The 24,714-nt window shown below is 35.0% G+C and overlaps 1 protein-coding gene across 1 annotated transcript in view; it reads left to right on the top strand.

Annotated features, from left to right (window-relative positions):
• LOC128661588 (cadherin-9-like) overlaps nt 1-23,346 on the top strand; it is a 569,287-nt gene extending 545,941 nt beyond the window's left edge. Inside the window, exons 9-11 of the mRNA XM_053715826.1 lie at nt 16,640-16,757; nt 16,841-17,092; nt 22,862-23,346. Of these exons, the coding sequence (XP_053571801.1) occupies nt 16,640-16,757; nt 16,841-17,092; nt 22,862-23,346 (855 nt within the window). The remainder of the gene's footprint in view (nt 1-16,639; nt 16,758-16,840; nt 17,093-22,861) is intronic.
• Nucleotides 23,347-24,714: the final 1,368 nt, after the last annotated feature.

The raw sequence follows: 24,714 nt of genomic DNA, 5'->3' as shown, positions 1-24,714 counted from the left end.
CAAATTCAGGTTCCATTCCTGCAATTCAAAATAAATCTATGTTACTGATACAGTGAGTGCACAGATACAAGGTACCAATGCCTCTCACGAGGACCAACTAAATTTGGCTGAGGTTTTTTTGTCTTCCACCTCAGAAAACAGGGATAGGACTAGGGGCTCAGCAGAGTCAGAACCGTTATCAGCTGAGGGGAAATCGAGGCAACAGAGGGAACAAGGGACAACACAAATACAAGTAATTGACAATGTTGTTAATTTGTCTAAACATGTACTTACATCAGCTCAACTGTCTGTACTGAGCTTGGGTTTAAATTTTCCCCCCGCAAACAACTTTGATATTTTCAAAACACTATTGGACGTTAATAAACTAATAAGAAACATCACTTTAAAGAAATTTTATTATGGAGAAAGCAACTTGCCTATTCCTGAGATTGAAACCCCTCAAACATTAACATCATCTCAAACAAAACATGCACGACACACACAAACATTCAGTGATGTATGTGATACCCTCACCTCAGAGCTATTAATGCAAGAGGGTGATTTGGATACCAAGTCTGATAATATTAATTCCTATGGTAGTTTTAAGAACCCCTCTGATTTCTACCCTATACACACTAGAGGCCAGGTACTTGAAACCTTTTTCAAGAGGGTTGAACGCGATTTGACAGCATTAAAAGCAGTGGAAAATAAGACACCATCTAATCTTACCAAAAGACAAAAACTGGCCCTTGATGAGCTTAAACGTAAAAAAGACATCGTTGTGCGCTCAGCGGACAAAGGAGGTTCCATTGTGGTTCTTGATCGAGATGTTTATATAAAAGATGTTTTTTGCCAATTAAAGAACACAGACAATTATACCTTTTTGCCTGCTGATCCCATTCCTTCATATAAACGTGAACTTTGGGGCATTTTGGACGATGGCTTGGAAGATGGGCACTTCGATTCTGACACTTTTGATTTTCTATGTGTTGACCATCCAGTGGTGCCCATCTGCCACCATATTCCCAAAATACATAAATCCCTCACTGAAGTAAAGGGACGCCCCATTGTCAGTGGGATCAGTTCACTGACCGAACATGTATCACAATGGATGGATGGAATCCTCCAACCATTTGTATTATCTTTAAACATGTCATTAAGATACTTGAATCTAAGGAATGAAATTTTGGCTTATTTCGATGGGCCGCAATTGATGTGGTCGCATTGTACTCTTCCATCCCCCATGAGGAGGGTTTGGAAGCAATTTCCTTTTTCCTTAGGAACTATTCAGAGTTTATTTTTGAACTTTCAAGATTATATTCTGAGGGTGTTGCGTTTCCTGCTCACCCATAATTACTTCAAATTTGAGGGGGAGTTCTATCTCCAGAGGTGTGGGACAGCTATGGGGGCTAAGTTTGCCCCCTCCTATGCCAACCTGTTCATGGGTTGGTGGGAGCTGTCCCGCATCTATGGAGATAGAAATTCCTACAGGCATTTGATCCATTATTACGGACGCTACATTGACGATCTCCTCCTCATTTGGATGGGCGGGGATGCAGACTTCTCAGAATTTGTTGATGCTTTAAATAGCAATACTGTTGGTATACAGTTCACCTCTGATCTATGTGACAATACTATCAATTTCCTGGACATTACCTTAGAAGGAACAAAAGAAGGAAAAATAATCAGCAGTATCTATCGGAAACCAACAGCAGGCAATGCACTGTTGCACGCAAGCAGTTGCCACCCTCAACATGTTCCCTTTGCAGTGGCAAAGGGGCAGTTTGTCAGGGTTAAAAGAAACTGCACTCTAAATGACACTTTCTGTGAACAATCACTTGAATTAAGTAATAGACTGAAAAAGTGTGGTTATTCTAATCAAGTGGTCCTTAAAGCCAGGGAACAAGTACTAAACTTTGATAGGAATACTTTGATTCAGGGATCCCCTAAAGATACAGTTTCAGATTCCCACCATGGCGTTACTTTTGTAACGGACTTCAGTATGCAGTACACTGAAATATGTAAGTTTGTTAAGAAACATTTCAAATTTCTTTCAGCTGAGGACAGACTTGAAAACTATGTCAAAACTGGTTTAAAGTGCTCCTATCGGAGAGCCAAGACTTTGGCAAATGTTTTGACACCATCATTGTTACCTGAATTGAATAAACCCACTAGTTCGTGGTTGATCCACAAAGGTCTATTCAAATGCAGACCAAAATGCCGGGTGTGTGAATACATCATGGTGTCAAACATTTTCAAATCGGAGGTCACAGGCGACACGTTTCCAATCAACAGCTGTTTGAAGTGTACTTCAACTTACGTGGTATATCTTCTTACCTTCATACTTTGTCACGTACAATATGTAGGATTAACCACTAATGAGGTGAAAGTTCGCATTCACAACCACTTGTCTACTATTCAAGCGGGTGAAGCAAGTACACCACTAGTCAGACACTTTGCACGTTGTCATAACAAAGACATCAGCAGTTTAAGATGGCAGGCCATAGAGAGGGTGTTATGTCCACCGAGAGGAGGTGATCATGATCGACTGCTGCAGAAGAGGGAGATGTATTGGATATTTAAGCTTCAGACCAGAGTACCTCTGGGTCTGAATTAAGAATACAACCTAATACATTTTTTGAAAATAATCGGTCAGTCCATGCATCCCCCTCTTCTACAGCAGAATTCTTTTGATCACTTCACCAAACGTGTGATTTTTCATTTTCATCAGTAATTTTTCTAACATATTCATCACCTTCTAATGTTTAACATTTTGAAGTGCTCTAACATTATATAGTTTTAAGTTTTTACTTTAGTACTTCACATATACTTTTAATTTAATACCTGTACTTTAAACTAACAATTTAACTATTAACATTTTTTTTTCTTTGCCCCTTTGCTCACTAAGAACTTATGCTTATGTTCTTACATTCAACACAGTTATATGTGCATGTTGGGTAACTTCCCATTTGTAACTCTTCTTCATAGGCACATTAAGTTTATCTGCAAATACTTTAAGCAAACGGATTATGTCATCCCCTCTTTTAAATCTACATTCACATAATGTAGTTTTGAACTGAGTACCTTAATTTAATTTAATATATTTGCTTTTGTATCTTTGACTTTCCCTGCTCCTTCAAGTTCGTAGCCCCGTGAATGTATATACGTTAAGGGCTGCATATGCATTAGATAATATTTAACCAACTTATATCCATTTGAATAAATGATTGAATCATAATGAGGCCTTTCTGTTTAAAAGTATACATAGGGTTAAATAACCTTAAAGCATAACTTGGTAACCAATTTAAGTTTTTTAACCAATAGAGTTTGTCCAGCTGCCTTAAATAGGTAGGCTGTGATTTTATCTGCAGCTATGATTACGCCTTGAGTGGCGAAACATGTCAGCAGCAGCTGTTCTCAAGTGTATGCTGTGTGAATTGCGTATGATCATGTACTACATGGATTTTTAACAGGCAATAAATCAAGTTTTGGATTTGGAGAAGCCGTCTGCAATTGTCTTTTCTTATATATATATATATATATATATATATATATATATATATATATATATATATATATATATAAATATATATATATATATAAATATATATATATATATATATATATATATATATATATATATATATATTAGACATGTGCACAGCGGAAAAATGTGTTTCTGTTTAGTTTTGAATCGATTTGGATTTTTTAAAATTTTGTTTCGGATCGATTTGAATCTTGATTTTTTTCGAATGTATTTGTTACGGATTCATTCGGATTCAAATAAATTTGGATGTATTCGGATGTATTCGTTTTGGATTTGATTCGTAAATTCAGAAGTTCGGTATGTGTTATTTTGATTCAGATGTTTCCAAATTACACAAACGGAATTATTTCTGTCAGGTTAGGTAATGTCCAGAAGAAGACCCAAATGCTTGGGTGAACTAAAATAGCACCCTTGCACTCTGAGTTTAATCCAGGACGTGACCCCATGACAACTACTATAAAACAAGGTACTCACGATATGGAGCAGTGTTGGTCTGGGTCCTCTGGAAAGAGTAAAGTTAATCTTGATAATTGCAGGTAATACTTCAGATTAGGGAATCAAAAACAAACAGTCAATAAAGAAGTATTAGGTAATTTGACAATCAGGCACTTTTGAGGGTTAAACTCAGCGTGGTCAATGAAGCAGAGTTTAGCAACTTGAAATCTGGCAGATTGTTGGTTAAGCAGTAGAATAGTCTTATATGCAGAGCTTGGCAACTTGTAATCAGGCAGTTTGAGGGTTAAGCAATAGCGTAGTCGTATATGCAGGGTTTGGCAACTTGTAATCAGACAGTTTGAGGGTTAAGCAATAGCGTAGTCGTATATGCAGGGTTTGGCAACTTGTAATCAGGCATTTTGAGGGTTAAGCAATAGGATAGTCTTATAAGCAGAGTTTTGCAACTTGTAATCAGGCAGTTTGAGGGTTAAGCAATAGCGTAGTCGTATATGCAGGGTTTGGCAACTTGTAATCAGGCAGTTTGAGGGTTAAGCAATAGCGTAGTGGTATATGCAGGGTTTGGCAACTTGTAATCAGGCAGTTTGAGGGTTAAGCAATAGGATAGTCTTATAAGCTGTCATGTTCACAGCTATTCATCTGCTATTCTATGCAGTTATTGTATTAACTCACTTGCAAATAGTACTGTTTCTTTAATAGTCTGACATCCAGCCTATAAAAGGTCTCCTCCCACACTATTCTTTGCTTGGTATTGGATTGTAGTTTGCATTGTCTGCACTCCTTCCCAGCCTCCTTTGAAGCAACCTCAGAACTCTCTGTTCAGCTACGGAACTCTAAGCCGCTTGTCAGCTGTTTCACTAATCCCGGAAGTATCGGAGCGGTGACGTCACACGCGAACCTTTGCCGCATCTCGTGGACTGAGTCTGTTTGCTTGCACAAAGTTCTTTCTCCTGCAGTTAAGCTTTAACTGCTCAGGTACCTCATTCAGCCACTTACCTGTTATATGTTTCAGCAATATACACTTAATACATTATATTACACTGTGATCGATCTACTCAGTGTCATACTAATTACACCTCAGTTGTTATATTTTTCTCTGTGTTAGCACCTTTTTCATTGGTGACTTGTTGTGCTTATGCTGCTACATTTATTCAGTAATTTATTCACATGTGGCAGCAATAGAATATCCACAGCATCCTTCACCAACTATTAAACTGCATTGATTAACATCTCACATTACATATATTGTAATTGATGTTACCACCCAAATAACAATCTCTGCAAACACACTTACTAAAATTACATTTATCTCAGCAGCTGTGGTTCACTTAGATACTCACTTTTATTTCAGACATCACATAAGCAGACTTTTGGCAACTTGTAATCAGGCAGTTCGAGGGTTAAGCAATAGTGTAGTCGTATATGCAGGATTTGGCAACTTGTAATCAGGCAGTTTGAGGGTTAAGCAATAGCATAGTCATTCAGGCAAGGATTCAGAAACAGGAATCCACAAATCGAGAGTACTCACAATAGCCTCCGGAATTAAAAAACAATCAGGCACCGGAGGATTGAGAGACCAGAATAAGAAGCCGGTTCTGACGTCAGCAGGGGGGACGGCCAGAGAGAGGCAGACGTTGCCCGGCATCCAAACATGCCAGAAGAGCCGCCGGAACCTCCAGCAGCGGCGTGACAATTTCACTGTTCTCACTAAAATTTAATTTTTATACTGAATTGTGATTAGTCCATGGCCATTCAAATGTAATAAATAAATCTGAACTAATTCGGATTTATTCATTACAAATGCATTCGGATTAGTTTAGTTTCATTGCTAGGGTAATTCAGAAATTCGAATCGATTAGAATTTCCGAATGCGGCGAATTCAGATGATTTTTGATTTGGAACGAAACAAAATGAAACGCACATGTCTAGTAAATATATATATATATATATATATATATATATACATATATCTACATATAGATGTATATTCTGTGTATTCTTATAGATAGACCTCAGCGCCTGATAGGAACCTATGAGCCTGGGGGCGGGTGACTCCTAGCTGTTACCCAGTATGAGATATTTAAAATGTGAAATGATCCCAGGCGCCTACCCTAAGGAGGCTAGGTTTAAGTTATGAGATATCAAAGTGTGACTAAAAATTAATTTAATAGGTCTTCACAAATAAATTAAAATGGAGGTACAATTAATTTAAGTCAATAGTAGTAATCCAATTGGTGAAAAATAAGTCAATCTGGTGACTTCAAATGGTGAACTTAATTGATCAAACTGTGATAAAAAATAAAACAGTGATAAAAAATCCCAAAAAATCCAAAATCCAAGAAAAAAAGGAAAAAAAGTTGTTTAAAGATCCTGTAATGAACAGGCCTAGCACGGGCCGAAACGCGTTGACCAGCACTGGTAAGCATTATTCTATTGTTTGTTACTTGTCTAGGACAATCTACACTATATTCTATTTTGTTTTTTCCACAGGTGGATTGTCTGTTCCTTTTCTTTTTATTGTAGTATTGTTTCAACATCACTTTCCAAGTATCATTGGCATTTGTTTGAAGACTGTCGATGTATTTTTAATTTTATTTTTATTTTTATTTTTTTAAACACTACAATCTATGCTGTGATGTCTTAACACTACAAACTTTGCTGCATTTGCACTAATTCGTCAACTCTAATTGCTATCCGTCTGACATTCATTTACATGTTTTTGTAATATTTTTGACTTTTTGGGACTTTCGTCACTTATTTAGACTTTTAACTACAACTGGATCACATAAAAAGTTATTTTTGAATTACACACTGACTGTTCATTACAGGATCTTTAAACAACTTTTTTTCCTTTTTTTCTTGGATTTTGGATTTTTTGGGATTTTTTATCACTGTTTTATTTTTTATCACAGTTTGATCAATTAAGTTCACCATTTGAAGTCACCAGATTGACTTATTTTTCACCAATTGGATTACTACTATTGACTTGTTCTATATCCTGCTGTTATTCAATTGCGTATGTATTTTATTCTATTTTATCAATTTGTTATATCTCTATTCTCACCATGGATCCATGAAGTATGCAACTGTATTTTTAATCTATTGCTCTGTATTTTATTGTTCTTAAATTAATTGTACCTCCATTTTAATTTATTTGTGAAGACCTATTAAATTAATTTTTAGTCACACTTTGATATCTCATAACTTAAACCTAGCCTCCTTAGGGTAGGCGCCTGGGATCCTTTCACATTTTAAATATATTCTGTGTATTGTTTAACATTTTTGTACTATATCTATAATAATGATTTACATTAATAATTAATATTTGTCATTATTTTATATTTAATAAATACATAATGCACCTCAAGGTAACTCATGTCGGTTTAGCCCACATGAAGAATTAGTGTACTCCTGTTGAGTTTGAGCTTATAAACCCGACAGAAGCATACCAATTCTTCATGTACGCTAACCTGATATGAGTTATTGTTTTGACTTTGCAGTCACAAGTACACAATCCCATTTCAAAGCCCAGTCACTAAGGTGCATTTCTTTTTAAAATCCCAGTCACAAAAACATGAACTTGTTTGAAAGTCCAGTTTTGAAGACACCTGTACTGAAAGTGACAATCATGACAATGTGAGTGTGAATTAGAAAAAAAAACATTAACTTCAAGTAATTGCTACACGTCTTTTCTAGATGTTGGGTTCTGATCTCACTTTTCCTTGAGATACCAACAGCTTTACAGGATTTAAATATACTGTACATATGTAAATGTGTGCCCTACCCACTGCAGTCAGACTATACAATAGTAATGAATAGAGCTTGAATGAACCAATTTTATGTTTACTGAATGCACATTCTAACTTTTGTAAACAGGCTTTGAAAAAATGTTCCCTCCACATTGCTGAGATCTAAATTCACTGGTGATGTAGGCAGATTGTTGAACACTGTGATCTCCTGTTGTTTCCTATGGAAGGCACATCCCCTCTTGTCTGGACAGCGAGCTTAATCTGACTTTTTATAACATATTGCTTGGCAGACGAACTGTGAGACTGGCAAGACTGAATTAAGCATTTCTTGCAGATCTGACAATCCTTTTATCATTGCATCCTAAGTGACAAGCTTTAAAATATCATCAGAAGTTCCAAACATAACTGTAAAGAACAAGACTTGTCTTTTTCAAATATCTTTATGAAGGAATATGTAAATATGTTAAGACTAATACTTAACAATTATAGCTGTGTAATCTGTATTGTATACTAAAGTACAATTTATTAATTTATCATTAAGAGCCTGCTAAAGAAATATAAAAGTAAGGAGTGGGAATGTTTCTCTGACTTTTTAAAGTTTGGTCAATAACATAAAATCTATTAAATACTTAAAGGACCACTTAATGCAGTAGCATTGCATAATAAACAAGTGCATAATAAAAAGACAATGATTAAACACTTGGGGGCCGAATTATCAAGGCTCGCCGGAAACAGCAGTTATGAAGCAGCGGTCTAAAGACTGCTGCTGCATAACTGGTCTGCCTGCTCTAAAACTGCGGATATCAATCCGCCCCGATCCTATATGATTGGGCTGATTGACACCCCCTGCTAAATCTGCAGGGGACGGCATTGCACAAGCAGTTCCCAAGAACTGCTTGTGCAATGATAAATCCCGACAGCGTATGCTGTCGGCATTCATCTATGTCTGTCAGACATGATCCTCTGAGCGGATCATGTCGGACAGACCGATGATAAATTTGAATTTCAAATAAGCAGTTGATTTATTTTTTTCATCCATTTTCTGCCCCCTGTATCATGTGACAGGCATCAGCCAATCACAGACTGGTATACATATACCCCATGAGCTTGTACACATGCTCAGTAGGATCTTGTTCCCCAGAAAGTGTGAATATAAAAAGACTGTGCAAAATTTGATAATGGAAGTAAATTGAAAAGTGTTTAAAAACTGCTGCTCTTTCTTAATCATAAAAGTTTATTTTGACTTGAGTGTCCCTTTAAGGGATAGTTGTGGCTAAATACATTTTATAAGCTTAGTATTGAGGTTATTTCCTCTAGTCATAGGTACCGCCATGTTGTAATCTGGCTTTCAATGTATTCCAGTGCTGACATGTTTGCACATGTACAGCAACGCTCCTTTAGTTACCTGCATTCCAACCTAGGTTCCAAAATGTCAGCACAAGTTGATATGTATTTAGTGTTTCATGTTCCTTTATATAATATAAAAATGTTAATAAGGCATTTAAATAGGGTTTTTTTCAAACAATTTTTTTCTGAAAAACACAGCTACAGCAACACTGCCACCTAGGTTTAGAACAATTTCAAATTAGCACTAGAGCTCAATAACACTCTTACGGCTAGATTTAGAGTTTTGTCGGTAACGACCCGCGTAGCTAACGCTGGTTTTTTTCTGGCCGCACCTTTAAAATAACTCTGGTATTGAGAGTCCACAAAAAGGCTGCGTTAGGCTCCAAAAAAGGAGCGTAGAGCATTTTTAACGCAGCTTCAACTCTCGATACCAGAGTTGCTTACGCAAGCAGCCAGCCTCAAAAACGTGCTCGTGCACGAATCCCCCATAGGAAACAATGGGGCTGTTTGAGCTGAAAAAAAACCTAACACCTGCAAAAAAGCCGCGTTCAGCTCCTAACGCAGCCCCATTGTTTTCTATGTGGAAACACTTCCTACGTCTGCACCTAACACTCTAACATGTACCCCGAGTCTAAACACCCCTAACCTTACACTTATTAACCCCTATTCTGCCGCCCCCGCTATCGCTGACCCCTGTATATTATTTTTAACCCCTAATCTGCCGCTCCGTAAACCGCCGCTACTTACATTATCCCTATGTACCCCTAATCTGCTGCCCCTAACACCGCCGACCCCTATATTATATTTATTAACCCCTAATCTGCCCCCCACAACGTCGCCTCCACCTGCCTACACTTATTAACCCCTAATCTGCCGACCGGACCGCACCGCTATTATTATAAAGTTATTAACCCCTAATCCGCCTCACTAACCCTATAATAAATAGTATTAACCCCTAATCTGCCCTCCCTAACATCGCCGACACCTAACTTCAATTATTAACCCCTAATCTGCTGACTGAAGTTCATCGCTATTCTAATAAATGTATTAACCCCTAAAGCTAAATCTAACCCTAACACTAACACCCCCCTAAATTAAATATAATTTTAATCTAACGAAATTAATTAACTCTTAATTAATAAATTATTCCTATTTAAAGCTAAATACTTACCTGTAAAATAAATCCTAATATAGCTACAATATAAATTATAATTATATTATAGCTATTTTAGGATTTATATTTATTTTACAGGTAACTTTGTATTTATTTTAACCAGGTACAATAGCTAAAATAGTTAAAATAATTACAAATTTACCTGTAAAATAAATCCTAACCTAAGTTACAATTAAACCTAACACTACACTATCAATAAATAAATTAAATACAATTCCTACAAATAACTACAATGAAATAAACTAACTAAAGTACAAAAAATAAAAAAAAAAAACAATTTTAAACTAATTACACCTACTCTAAGCCCCCTAATAAAATAACAGAGCCCCCCAAAATAAAAAATGCCCTACCCTATTCTAAATTACTAAAGTTCAAAGCTCTTTTACCTTACCAGCCCTGAACAGGGCCCTTTGCGGGGCATGCCCCAAGAAGTTCAGCTCTTTTGCCTGTAAAAAAAAACATACAATACCCCCCCCAACATTACAACCCACCACCCACATACCCCTAATCTAACCCAAACCCCCCTTAAATAAACCTAACACTAACCCCCTGAAGATCTTCCTACCTTATCCTCACCATACCAGGTTCACCGATCGATCCAGAAGAGCTCCTCCGATGTCCTGATCCAAGCCCAAGCGGGGGGCTGAAGAGGTCCATGATCCGGCTGAAGTCTTCATCCAAGCGGGAGCTGAAGAGGTCCATGATCCGGATGAAGTCTTCTATCAACGGCATCTTCAATCTTCTTTCTTCGGGACCCATCATCTTCCATTCGACGCGGAACATCCTCTTCTCCCGACGCCTACTAGCCGAATGACGGTTCCTTTAAATGACGTCATCCAAGATGGCGTCCCTCGAATTCCGATTGGCTGATAGGATTCTATCAGCCAATCGGAATTAAGGTAGGAATATTCAGATTGGCTGATGGAATCAGCCAATCAGAATCAAGTTCAATCCGATTGGCTGATTCAATCAGCCAATCAGATTGAGCTTGCATTCTATCGGCTGTTCCGATCAGCCAATAGAATGCGAGCTCAATCTGATGAACCTGGTATGGTGAAGATAAGGTAGGAAGATCTTCAGGGGCTTAGTGTTAGGTTTATTTAAGGGGGGTTTGGGTTAGATTAGGGGTATGTGGGTGGTGGGTTGTAATGTTGGGGGGGGGTATTGTATGTTTTTTTTACAGGCAAAAGAGCTGAACTTCTTGTGGCATGCCCCGCAAAGGGCCCTGTTCAGGGCTGGTAAGGTAAAAGAGCTTTGAACTTTAGTAATTTAGAATAGGGTAGGGCATTTTTTTATTTTGGGGGGCTTTGTTATTTTATTAGGGGGCTTAGAGTAGGTGTAATTAGTTTAAAATTGTTGTAATATTTTTCTTATGTTTGTAAATATTTTTTTTATTTTTTGTAACTTAGTTCTTTTTTATTTTTTGTACTTTAGTTAGTTTTTTTCATTGTAGTTATTTGTAGGAATTGTATTTAATTTATTTATTGATAGTGTAGTGTTAGGTTTAATTGTAGGTAATTGTAGGTATTTTATTTAATTAATTTATTGATAGTGTAGTGTTAGGTTTAATTGTAGGTAATTGTAGGTATTTTATTTAATTTATTGATAGTGTAGTGTTAGGTTTAATTGTAACTTAGGTTAGGATTTATTTTACAGGTAATTTTGTAATTATTTTAACTAGGTAGCTATTAAATAGTTCTGAACTATTTAATAGCTATTGTACCTGGTTAAAATAAATACAAAGTTACCTGTAAAATAAATATAAATCCTAAAATAGCTATAATATAATTATAATTTATATTGTAGCTATATTAGTATTTATTTTACAGGTAAGTATTTAGCTTATAGAGTTAATTTATTTCGTTAGATTTAAATTATATTTAAGTTAGGGGAGTGTTAGTGTTAGGGTTAGACTTAGCTTTAGGGGTTAATGCATTTATTAGAATAGCGGTGAGCTCCGGTCAGCAGATTAGGGGTTAATGTTTGAAATTAGGTGTCGGCGATGTTAGGGAGGGCAGATTAGGGGTTAATACTATTTATTATAGGGTTAGTGAGGCGGATTAGGGGTTAATAACTTTATTATAATAGCGGTCCGGTCGGCAGATTAGGGGTTAATAAGTGTAGGCAGGTGGAGGCAACGTTGAGGGCGGCAGATTAGGGGTTAATAAAAATAATATAGGGGTCGGCGGTGTTAGGGGCAGCAGATTAGGGGTACATAGCTATAATGTAGGTGGCAACGCTTTGCGGTCGGAAGATTAGGGGTTAATTATTGTAGGTAGCTGGCGGCGACGTTGTGGGGGGCAGGTTAGGGGTTAATAAATATAATACAGGGGTCGGCGGTGTTAGGGGCAGCAGATTAGGGGTACATAAGTATAACGTAGGTGGCGGTCAGCAGATTAGGGGTTAAAAAAATTTAATCGAGTATCGGCGATGTGAGGGGGCCTCGGTTTAGGGGAACATAGGTAGTTTATGGGTGTTAGTGTACTTTAGAGCACAGTAGTTAAGAGCTTTATAAACCGGCGTTAGCCCAGAAAGCTCTTAACTACTGACTTTTTTCTGCGGCTAGAGTTTTGTCGTTAGATTTCTAACGCTCACTTCAGACACGACTCTAAATACCGGAGTTAGAAAGATCCCATTGAAAAGATAGGATACGCAATTGACGTAAGGGGATCTGCGGTATGGAAAAGTCGCGGCTGAAAAGTGAGCGTTAGACCCTTTTTTGAGTGACTCCAAATACCGGCGGTAGCCTAAAACCAGCATTAGGAGCCTCTAACGCTGGTTTTCACGGCTACCGCCAAACTCCAAATCTAGGCCTTAGGCAGCTGCACATTCCCCAGAGACCCAGGGAGTTGAACACATAGAGGAAGTATGGCAGTCACTTGCAAGTATACAGAGTAAAAGTAAAAATGTAAGAGTTAGTTACTGCATCTTGTCAAATGGGACAAGCGCAAGAACCATGTCAAGGTGTATATATACACAAACACACACACTTCATCATGCAGTTTTATTATTTACTTTTATTTTTTTTTTACTGTAACTTAACAGAATTTTTTTTTCTACTGCCATGGCTGTGGACCCTTTGCAGAATCCAGAACCCTAGCCCTTCAGCATTGTACACAGTAATTAATTGATCAGTTCCTTTGCTCATATTTGATTAACATTGACCATATGCAAGCAGATTAAAATGATGAAGACACTTTTCAAGGGGGTATCTCCCTGGACTGCAAAAACTATGCAAATATTTCTTACAAGATCACAGGCTTCAATTCATCAAGTTGCTGTGGGGCCTCCCTGTAAAATTGAGATTATGATCGAGATCATGGCCCAGAATTCAGAATTCATAAAGATTTCACAGCTGACATGGTTGACTCATATTTATTTTTTATTTTATTTTTCTTTAGAACCTGATATTCAACAGCCTGCTGCTCAGATGAGATGATCTAAGACATCTCTTCAATATGGAGATGTCCCTAAAAAAATGTTAGAAACATTAATTTTTATTTTAAAGATATTTATCTTATTAAGCAGGGTACGTGATGTGAATGAGAGACAAATCCCAAAGATGTTGCATGATTTCTCTCCATGCCAAGCTTTTGAATATCAGGCCCTAAGTGTTTTCAAATTTTAGTTTTTTGCATATGTTAGAGTGGACTGCTTGATAGAGGGAGTTTCTTATATTATTATTCTTTTGTTCTGTGAGATTTTGAAAGCATTTTTTGTGATGTTGGTATTCTTTATTGTAGAATGTTTTACATCCTCCAAAGATGTGACCAGTTACAAGATATATGCAACCACATTGATTATAATTAAAAAATATTTTTGGATTTTAGGGGCCAATTTATCAATGTGCAGGTGGATGTAATTTTAAATGAGGCATAAATAGACATTTACATGCAAGCACACAGGTACCAATAGCCATCCGCATACATACACACAATAGCACCCATCAATATCCACATATATGCAAGCACCATCAGACACCCACACGACATGATCCGCTGTAGCGGATCATGTCCATGGCACATTGATAGTGAAATGCTTGTGCAATGCCGCCCCCTGCACATCTTAAGACTGCTGCTTCTTAACTTAAGTTTCCGGTGAGCCTGAAGGCTCACGCGTAAACAGCTGCATTCACAGGTACATAAATCGACCCATTAGAGTTGAGATGCTGCGTTGACATTTTCAGCAAGATATTGGTTTCACAAACAGTTTTTATTAAAACTGCACCACAGATTTAAAAGTGTTAAAATATTGTTGAATGCATATATTTTGCAAAATAGTGCTTACCTGAAGATAAATTCTATGTAGTTAATATAAAAAAAAATGTAATATCCTTTTAATTAATTTGTGCCTTCATAAATTTTGTATTAGTAGTAATAGTATTTACCTGACCATCACTACAGTATTCATAGCTTAGTGCTATATGACATTCATTTGGGTAAATGTGTGGCCCTAAATAGAGTGCCAACCTTTCCAAGATGGCAGGTGCTGTGGAGTGTAGACTCTGCTCGTGTGCACAAAATCCGCACATACCTACTGTCACTACACTCCGATGGTGGCCATGTTAGAAATGAACTTCACGTTTATAATAATCTTAAAGAGGAGACAGTATAACTTTATGTTGAAAAAAGACAATGAATGACTATAATTCAAATAAGACACATAGCAGATGGTAAAACTTAAAGGGATACTCAAGTAAAAATTTAACTTTCATGATTCAGATAGAGCATGCAATTTTAAACAACTTTCAAATATATTTCCATTAACAAAATGTGCATAGTATTTTTATATTTACAGTTTTTAAATTACGAGCTCTTTCTGAGCATGTGCAAGAATTCACAGAATATACGTTTATGGAATTGTGATTGGCTGATCACTGTCACATGATACAGGAGGAGTGGAAATAGACATAAGTACTCATTTGAAGTTCAGTCTTTGTATTGTGCATTTATTGATTATGCAAATCTACTGTATTTACTGGTCCTTTAAGTAATAACTTGCCTTGCACTTGTCACACACTCTTCAACTGAGACTTCAACCATAAAACAAATCTTCCAAAATGATTTCTGGAACTGGTAGTAAAACAGATATGTGGTAGCTGTAGATACAGCAGTGCAGACCCAATTTCTGCGGAAAATTTGGTATTGCTATCCTGAAACAGCCCTGGATTTATTTTTGGATCATAAGGTACCAGATTAGAAAGGACACTACCAGATATGAAAAACAAATACTTATTGAATAGAAGCCTTAAATGACCTTCAAATGCGGGGGTTGAACACACAGTAATCTAGGGTGGATAGGCTTAAAATGACATGCTGTAATGGATTAGGGCATGCAATTGTTTGACTAGAATGACCCTTTAATCATTGACGCCAGCTACCACCAAGTACTTACTCCTTTATTGTATTTGTAAATTCATGGCTCTACATTTTATTCAACATATAAATTGTAAAGTTAATTAAATGATGCTCTGTATTATATTGTGCTACACTTTTATTTTCACATATGGATATGCAGAGAATGCACTTAGCAAAACACAGAGTCTTCAATATACATTTTTTCCTTTTATTGCATCTTGGGGAAAAACTCACACTTTTGTGGTTCTCTCTGTTAGATCTTGCAAATCCACAGAGGATGCTATAGATTCGAATATCAGCAAGCCAAAGTTAGAGCATAATAAAATATATTTATATAGTTGTGTGGAAAAATACCATAAAACTCTTTTAAAAAGTATACTTCAAATGGCACTAATATTAAACTGAAAGTTGAGTATAATATTCTAACAAGAATGTTGTTTGAAGTTACCTTGAATTGTTTGGAGGTTGAATCGCTCTGGGTAGCAGTTTAAAGTCAGATGCCTTTCATCTTAGCATTTTACCTACTGTATTACCTCTTGAGATATATACAGATTTTCCCTTTATATATATTTTAAAGAACCAGTATTTATATTACCCAGAAACTTCCAATGCATGAAAAGGTATAAGCCTAATATGATTTATTTATATACCTTATAAATGTTTGATTTTTTTTGTATGTTTCTTGTAAGAGATACAAGTTAAATGTCTGTTTTGTAACTGTGACCGTAATATGAATGTAATTGATAGATAGATGATAGATAGATAGAATAGATATATAAAGAGAGACACACACATATATATAAATGTGTCTGTGTGTATCTATCTATCTATCTATCTATCTATCTATCTATCTATCTATCTATCTATCTATCTATCTATATATATATATATACATATATATATATATATATATATATATATATATATATATATATATATATATATATATATATATATATATTGTTAGAGCCAAGTATGATAGTAAATGTGATAAAATAATTTTGTAGTGTTGTTAATGTTTTCCTGTTCACAGCTTATTCAAACAGTTAGTGCTGTAGACAAAGATGATCCTCCTCGGGGACATATATTTTTCTTTGAGATGGTGCCAGAATTTTCTATCAATCCAAACTTCACAGTTTTAGATAACAAAGGTAAACAACTCTTACTAGTCAGAGTTCATTGTATTTTTTTTCTCATATACACAGAAAATAAATTATTTGTTTTTTGTTTCCAGACAACACAGCAGGTATTTTAACAAAAAGAAATGGATATAATCGACATAAAATAAGCACTTATACTTTGCCAGTTATTATTTATGATAATGATTATCCAATTCAAAGCAGCACTGGAACTTTGACCATACGAGTATGTGCTTGTGACAAAAAAGGCAATATGCAGTCATGCAATGCAGAAGCTTTCTTATTCCCCGCTGGGCTAAGCACCGGAGCTTTAATTGCAATATTACTTTGCTTCATCATACTTCTTAGTAAGTAATCTACATTTAAATCATGTCTGAACAGTATTTCATTTTTTTAACCAAGTATAACTCTTCTATAGGGAAAAAATCGACCACTGAAAGAATATACAGTAAATTCATTACAAATAGGAAAATGACATAACTTTGACATTCCAATGGAAGAACTAATGTTACCAATTGCATTTGAATGATTTTACTTCAAACAATGTTAACATTTAGATATCAGACCAGTTCCAGTCCATTAGAAGTGCCAATCAATGTGGTACATTTACACTTACATGGAGACAAGTTAGACCATCAGAAAACCTCGGTATGGTGTAAATATCAGTGATATATCACATCATCCAGATGCACTGTTCTTTTTCAGCAGCTGTGGCATCTTAAATTTCCAGCTCGGCCTTTTTGGATCTCATATCATGGCTTTTCTCTTGGCTTTTTCTTAGATTATGTTGTTGTGCATGGTCAGTTTATTTGTTAATAAACACAATTATTTTCAGATTTACTACATTTTTTATACAACGTCCCATATCACAATAAAACTTCTACACAACTAAATTGTGATCATCAAACTGTTAAAATAATAAAAAAAGGCACACATCATTAAGGATATTATTGGTAAGGTGAAAAAAAAAAAAAAATTGCTTCATATAAGCCAGTCATCATTTCTCCATATTTTCCTTTATTTTGCCTTCATAGATTTTGCTTTTTTGTAGGTGTGTAAAAAAAAAGAATAAAGAATCTAATTTTGTTTTCATACCTTGATACAAATATTAACATTTCAGATAAACTGAGCACCACCAAGTACATTTTCATATTAAGAATTCAACTTTTTCATGACAAAATAAAATATACACTATGATGTTTCATCAACCCATTGGTAAGTGTAGAAAAAATTAAAATAAAAGGTTTAATTAATATACACACATAAATATTTAGAGCAGAAGAAATTAAAAAATAAATGAAAAAACGTGTTGCCAAAAACCCATATTCTATTTTAAACTTAACTTCTAATTTAATATATATATAAGTACATTAACATTCAAAAACTTGGAATGGATTGAAAAGAAATCCCAACAAAACATAAAACCTGAGATTTCTATCTACAAAAAAGAGTGTACTACAACGCATATACCATTAAAGGGATAGGAGAGCCAATATGAAATTTTCATGATTCAGATAGAGCAATTCATTTAAGACACCTTTTTCAAATGTGCTTTGTTCTCTTCGTATCCCTTGTTGAAGAAGAATACGCACATATCCTACACTAGTGGGAGAGCACTGCTGATTGGTGCCTGTACACATTTGTCTCTTGTGATTGGCTAACTAGATAAGTTCATCTAGCTGCCAGTAGTGCAATGTTGTTCCTTCAGCAAAGGATAACAAGAGAATGAAGCAAATTTAATAATAGAAGTAAATTGGAAAGTTGTTCAAAATTGTATGTTTTATACAAATCCTGTCCGTTTAAAAAGCCCACTTATATATACAACCTGAATACATTTGTTGTTTTCTAAATCTTCCCTTAACTAATTAGACTATTTAAATAGTTGACTATACCTACAGTAACAGTTGTATAGGAATAGTAAATACATCTTTCCTCACAGTAGGAAATCCAGGTTGCCTAAGCTAATAAATAATTAATTCTAGCCCCCAGAGCTCTGATAAAAACTAAAACTTTTTTCTTATTCCAAGCAGTAATATTTTTTCACTATGAACCAAAAAAAAATTAGATAATAGAAGAAAATTGGAAAGTTGTTTAAAATCATATGCTCTATCCGAATTATGAAATAATTGTTTTTGGGTTTCATGTCCCTTTAAGGAGAATGATCCACAATGTGGCATTGCAGTTCTATTGTATAGGCCCCTCTTTTTATCTGTTCATTATTCATTTTGCTTCTCTATAAAAGCCACTATTGTGCTTTTACTCTGTTATTCCAGGGAACTCTGTATTCCAGGTAACACGCTAACCAAACGCTTGTACAAAAGCCAAACTTAGAATATTGTCAATGCGATAACGTGTTCCCCTATAGAAGTTAATGGAGTATAAAAAGAAAGAGAAAAAAAACACCCTATTCGCGTGCAAAGCTGATCACATATTCTCAAATGCGCTAACCCAACATCAATATATGAATATTTCACATTCCAGTGTTCTGCACATAGCAGAATATGTTCTATGTATTCATAAATACATATTTCTACATATATCTGATGTATTTTTGATAAAATATATATTTATACCTATATATATATATATATATATATATATATATATATATATATATATATATATATGTATGTATGTATGTATACATGATTATATATAGGTATAGATATTCATATATCTATCTATCTATCTATCTATCTATCTATCTATCTATCTATCTATCTATCTATCTCTCTGTCTATCATCTATCTATCTATCTATCTATCTATCTATCTATCTATCTATCTATCTATCTATCTATCTATCTATCTATCTATCTATCTATATATGTATATATGTACTGTATATATAGGAATATCCATTTATAAATACATATGTGCAGAAAATTGGAATGTGAAATATTTACATTAAATACAAAGTATAACACTTTATTAACCCCTTAAGGACAAGGCCATTTTTCCCAATTTCTTTCCCTTAAGGACCAGGGCTATTTTTACATTTCTGCGGTATTTGTGTTTAGCTGTAATTTTCCTCTTACTCATTTACTGTGACCAAACACATTATACACCGTTTTTCTCGCCATTAAACAGACTTTCTAAATATACCATTATTTTCATCATATTTTATAATTTACAAAAAAAAAAAATGAGGAAAAAATGAAAAAAAAAACGAACTTTTTCTAACTTTGACCCCCAAAATCTGTTACACATCTACAACCAACAAAAAACACCCATGCTAAATTGTTTCTAAATTTTGTCCTGAGTTTAGAAATACCCAATGTTTACATGTTCTTTGCTTTTTTTTACAAGTTATAGGGCAATAAGTACAAGTAGCACTTTGCTATTTTCAAACTACTTTTTATCAAAATTAGCGCTAGTTACATTGGGACACTGATATCTTTCAGGAATCCCTAAATATCCCTTGACATGTATATATATTTTTTTAGAAGACATCCCAAAGTATTGATCAAGGCCCATTTTGATATATTTCATGCCACCATTTCACCGCCAAATGCGATCAAATAAATAAAATCGTTCACTTTTTCACAAATTTTTTCACAAACTTTAGGTTTCTCACTGAAATTATTTACAAACAACTTGTGCAATTATGGTATAAATGGTTGTAAATGCTTCTTTGGGATCCCCTTTGTTCAGAAATATCAGACATATATGGCTTTGGTGTTGCTTTTTGGAAATTAGAAGGCCGCAAAATGCCACTGTGCATCATACGTGTATTATGCCCAGCAGTGAAGGGGTTAATTAGGGCGCATGTAGGGAGCTTCTAGGGTTAATTTTAGCTTTAGTATAGTAGAAAACAGCAAGTATTGATCTAGGCCCATCTTGGTATATTTCATGCCACCATTTCACCGCCAAATGCGATCAAATAATTTTTTTTTTACATTTTTCACGATTTTAGGTTTCTCACTGAAATTATTTACAAACAACTTGTGCAATTATGGCATAAATGGTTGTAAATGCTTCTCTGGGATCCCCTTTGGTCAGAAATAGCAGACATATATGGCTTTGGTGTTGCTTTTTGGTAATTAAAAGGGCGCTAAATGCTGCTGCGCATCACACGTGTATTATGCCCAGCAGTGCAGGGGTTAATTAGGTAGCTTGTAGGGAGCTTGCAGGGTTAATTTTAGCTTTAGTGTAGAGATCAGCCTCCCAATTGACACATCACACCCCCTGATCCCTCCCAAACAGCTCTCTTCCCTCCCCCACCCCACAATTGTCCCGCCATCTTAAGTACTGGCAGAAAGTCTGCCAGTACTAAAATAAAAAAGTATCTTTTTTTTCTTTTTTTTTAAAAGCATATTTACATATGCTGCTGTGTAGGGTCCCAAATAGCTCTCTAACCCTCCCCCTCTACCTTATTTGGTGCCATATTGGGTACTGGCAGCTGACTGCCAGTACCCAGTTTATACAAAAATATATTTATTTATTTATTTGATTTTTGATTTTCTGTATTGTAGCTTCCCTCCAAAAAAAGACCATCCCCCACCCCCTCCCAGATCCCTTTGCAACTTATTAACCCATTCCCTCCCCCTTTCTCCCACTTAGAAGTTTTTTTTTTTCTGTAGTGCAGCGGTTGCCACCCGCTCCCTCCCCGAGCACGCGCCCGCCCGCCACCTCCCGTGCACGCGCGCGCGTCCAAGCGCGCCCCCGGCGGCCACGCCCACAATCCCTCCCCCTCTTAATCATAAGAGCCATCGATGGCTGCCCACCCGCCTCCCACTTTGGCTCTTACCCACCAACAATTTTCAGCCATCGATGTCCGGTGCAGAGAGGGCCACAGAGTGGCTCTCTCTGCACCGGAGGGGTAAGAAGTGTTATTGCAGGATGCCTTGATATCGAGGCATCACTGCAATAACCAGAAAGTGGCTGGAAGCGATCAGGATCGCTTCCAGCCGCTTTAAACCCCAATGTCGTACAGGGTACGTATCTGGTCTTTAAAGACCAGCTTGTGCAAGACGTACCCTGTACGACATGAGTCGTTAAAGGGTTAAATATGAATAATTCATAAATATGCTTTTACATGTTTTATATGTGTGTGTGTGTGTGTGTGTGTGTGTATATATATATATATATATATATATATATATATATATATATATATACTGTATATATATGCGTGTGTGTACGTATTTACTTGTGAATATATGTCTGTAAATACATATACACACATATGTACAACATGATAACTGTGTCAATGTGCTATTTGTAATCTGGTCCTTAATAGTTATTATTAGTTTAAACATTTAAAATAAAAGCATCTTTTTTATTTATTTATTTATTTATTTAGTTTTTTTTAAATGATTGCCACCATTTAAGTCTATTAATTAAATTTACTTACAGATTGGGAAATAAAATTAAGCTTAGAATCAAAAAGAGTATTTTCAAGCATATTTGGTTATAATTTGTCTATTAGCTTCAAGCTATTTTATTGTTTTTGAAATATAAATGCAATAAAACACAAATGGACTCTAATATGAAATTTAACACTACATATAAAAAGCAAGCAAAAGTTAAACATACAGATTCTTGCATCTTTGCATATAAACTACATGAAAATGTATATGTTCATCTACAGAAAAGGTTATTAAGGAGTTTTTCTACAAAATTCACCTTAATTCTTCTTTTTGTAGCTAACCCATTTGACATATGATTAAAATATACAGTTTCTTTCTTTCTTTCTCTTTAATTTTTCTCTTGATATATAGTGCTTCATTTATGAAACGGCGGGCATATGAGATTCACTGTCATGAACCTTGTCCGCTCAGCCATGTGGCGAGAGGGCAGCATCCTCTGCCCGAATTGAGCCCCCTACTCATGTGTGTCCAAACACCTGGAAGTGGGGGCTGTCAGTCATCCTGATCTGTGCTAGTATTTTAGTTTGATTATGTGAGCCTGAAATGCTGGGCTCCAAAGCTGCTATCCCAGCTTGATAAATGAAACCCTTTATTTTCAGTATTCTAAAGAGAAACAAGAGAATTCTACCTGTCATAAAAAATAAAAAAATAGAGTGAGATTATTTAAACCCAATTTTCATCTAATTTTTTTTTTATTTTATTTTATTTTATACATAGTTTACAAAACTGTTTTTTTTTTTTCTAGTTTTAGTTTTACTATTTGCTGCTTTAAGAAGGCAAAGGAAAAAGAAGCATCTTATGGTGTCTAAAGATGATGTGCGAGACAATGTGGTGACCTATAATGATGAAGGAGGAGGGGAAGAAGATACACAAGCATTTGACATTGGCACCTTGAGGAATCCAGAAACAAGGGAGGAGAGTATGCTCAGAAAAGACATTATGCCTGACACTATATTTCAAATAAGAAACACTGTTCCTCTTTGGGAAAACATTGAAATAAAAGATTTCATTCAGAGAAAGTTACAAGAAAATGATCTAGATACAACAGCTCCTCCATATGATTCACTAGCAACATTTGCTTATGAAGGCAATAATTCTGTAGCTGGTTCTCTAAGCTCTTTGGAATCATTCACTGTTGAAGAAAATTATAATTTTGATTACTTAACTAACTGGGGACCTAGATTTAAAAAGCTTGCAGATATGTATGGTAGAAATGGTAGTGACCATTGAAAATTATCTCAGTTGGTAAAAGATTGTAAAATAATAAATTAAAATAAGCAACCAATACCTCCCCATGCAATATTCAGTACTCTATTTGTGATCTGAAGTGTTCAAGTTATTAATGTACAGATGAGTTGCAGTTGCTGAAATTTACACAAATTGCATTTTTTTCACACAGCTTTACGTTGCTCCTTGTGTTAGTATTTAATCAATGAGCATTTTATTAGTTATTTTTTTATTTTGTTCATTAACAAACACCAATCTGATTTTAATAATGGTTCCATATTATTAAAAGAAGGGGATGATGAGTCTGTTTACCTTGTGTTTAATTGTTGGAAAACTTGACAAAATTCTTGACTGCACAAATATCCTTCCGGATTCACTCTCTTCCTGATGTACTGGACACCCTACTTTGTGTGTGTACAAAGATCTTTGATAGAATCATTAAGTAAGATTAAATAAGAGTAGAATTGATTGAAAGTAAGTAAAAGAAATGAGATGGGAAGCAAATTAAATTTGGTGTAGAACACAATGCTAAATACACATCTAATTTATCTGTAAGTGAAACCATAGTAAATGAATTATTGCAGCACTACACACTAATTAAATATTCTTCTCAAACTCATTCATGAAATTTGTCTATGAAAGAAATCCAAGATTTCTGAGTAATTGCCTGAACAAAAAGAAGATTAAAAGTCATAACAATGTTCCAAAACGTTAGACAAATATGGTAAGTTTAAAAGATGCTAAAATGTCTGTGCCTTTAATAATAAATAACATTTTGTTGCATTACATTTCTGTATAGATTACATTAGCTGTAAAGTAAAACCCCATTAAAACATATACTCATTGTTTTTATTTATTTTGCAATCTGGAATGTTTTTGTGTTCATTATTCATTCATGGTATTTTTATAAATGTATATTTATATTTTTGTATGTTTATGAAATAAAATGTTATTTCTGATGAAAAAAAAAATCTATACAAATTTTTTTTGTGGAAAATAAAGCCTCAATACCAAAAGGTTAAATAATTAACAAACATGAATTTCTTTCTGTAAAGAAATGATACAACCTGTAATTTTGTTGTGAATTTGCTCATTTACATTAAACATGCTCAAAATTATAATGCACAAAATAAAACATACATTATATTGAAATAAAACTGCATCACATAGTAAACAACAATTCAAAATTCCAAGTTCTCAAAGTAAGTGATGCTTTTAGAATAACACTCATATTTTTTGGAATATAACATATTATTACAGGCTAATAGTAAACATAGTACAATACAGATTCCCAAATCTGGAATTCCAAAATCTGGAAATATTCCAAAACTCAGTCTTTTCCATTTGTATTTTTTATTTAAAATGTTTCCC

Source organism: Bombina bombina, chromosome 5 (assembly GCF_027579735.1).
Source record: "Bombina bombina isolate aBomBom1 chromosome 5, aBomBom1.pri, whole genome shotgun sequence".
Classification (NCBI taxonomy): Eukaryota; Metazoa; Chordata; class Amphibia; order Anura; family Bombinatoridae; genus Bombina; species Bombina bombina.
The sequence above is the reverse complement of the archived record's forward strand: the minus strand, read 5'-3'. Positions and strand labels throughout refer to the sequence as shown.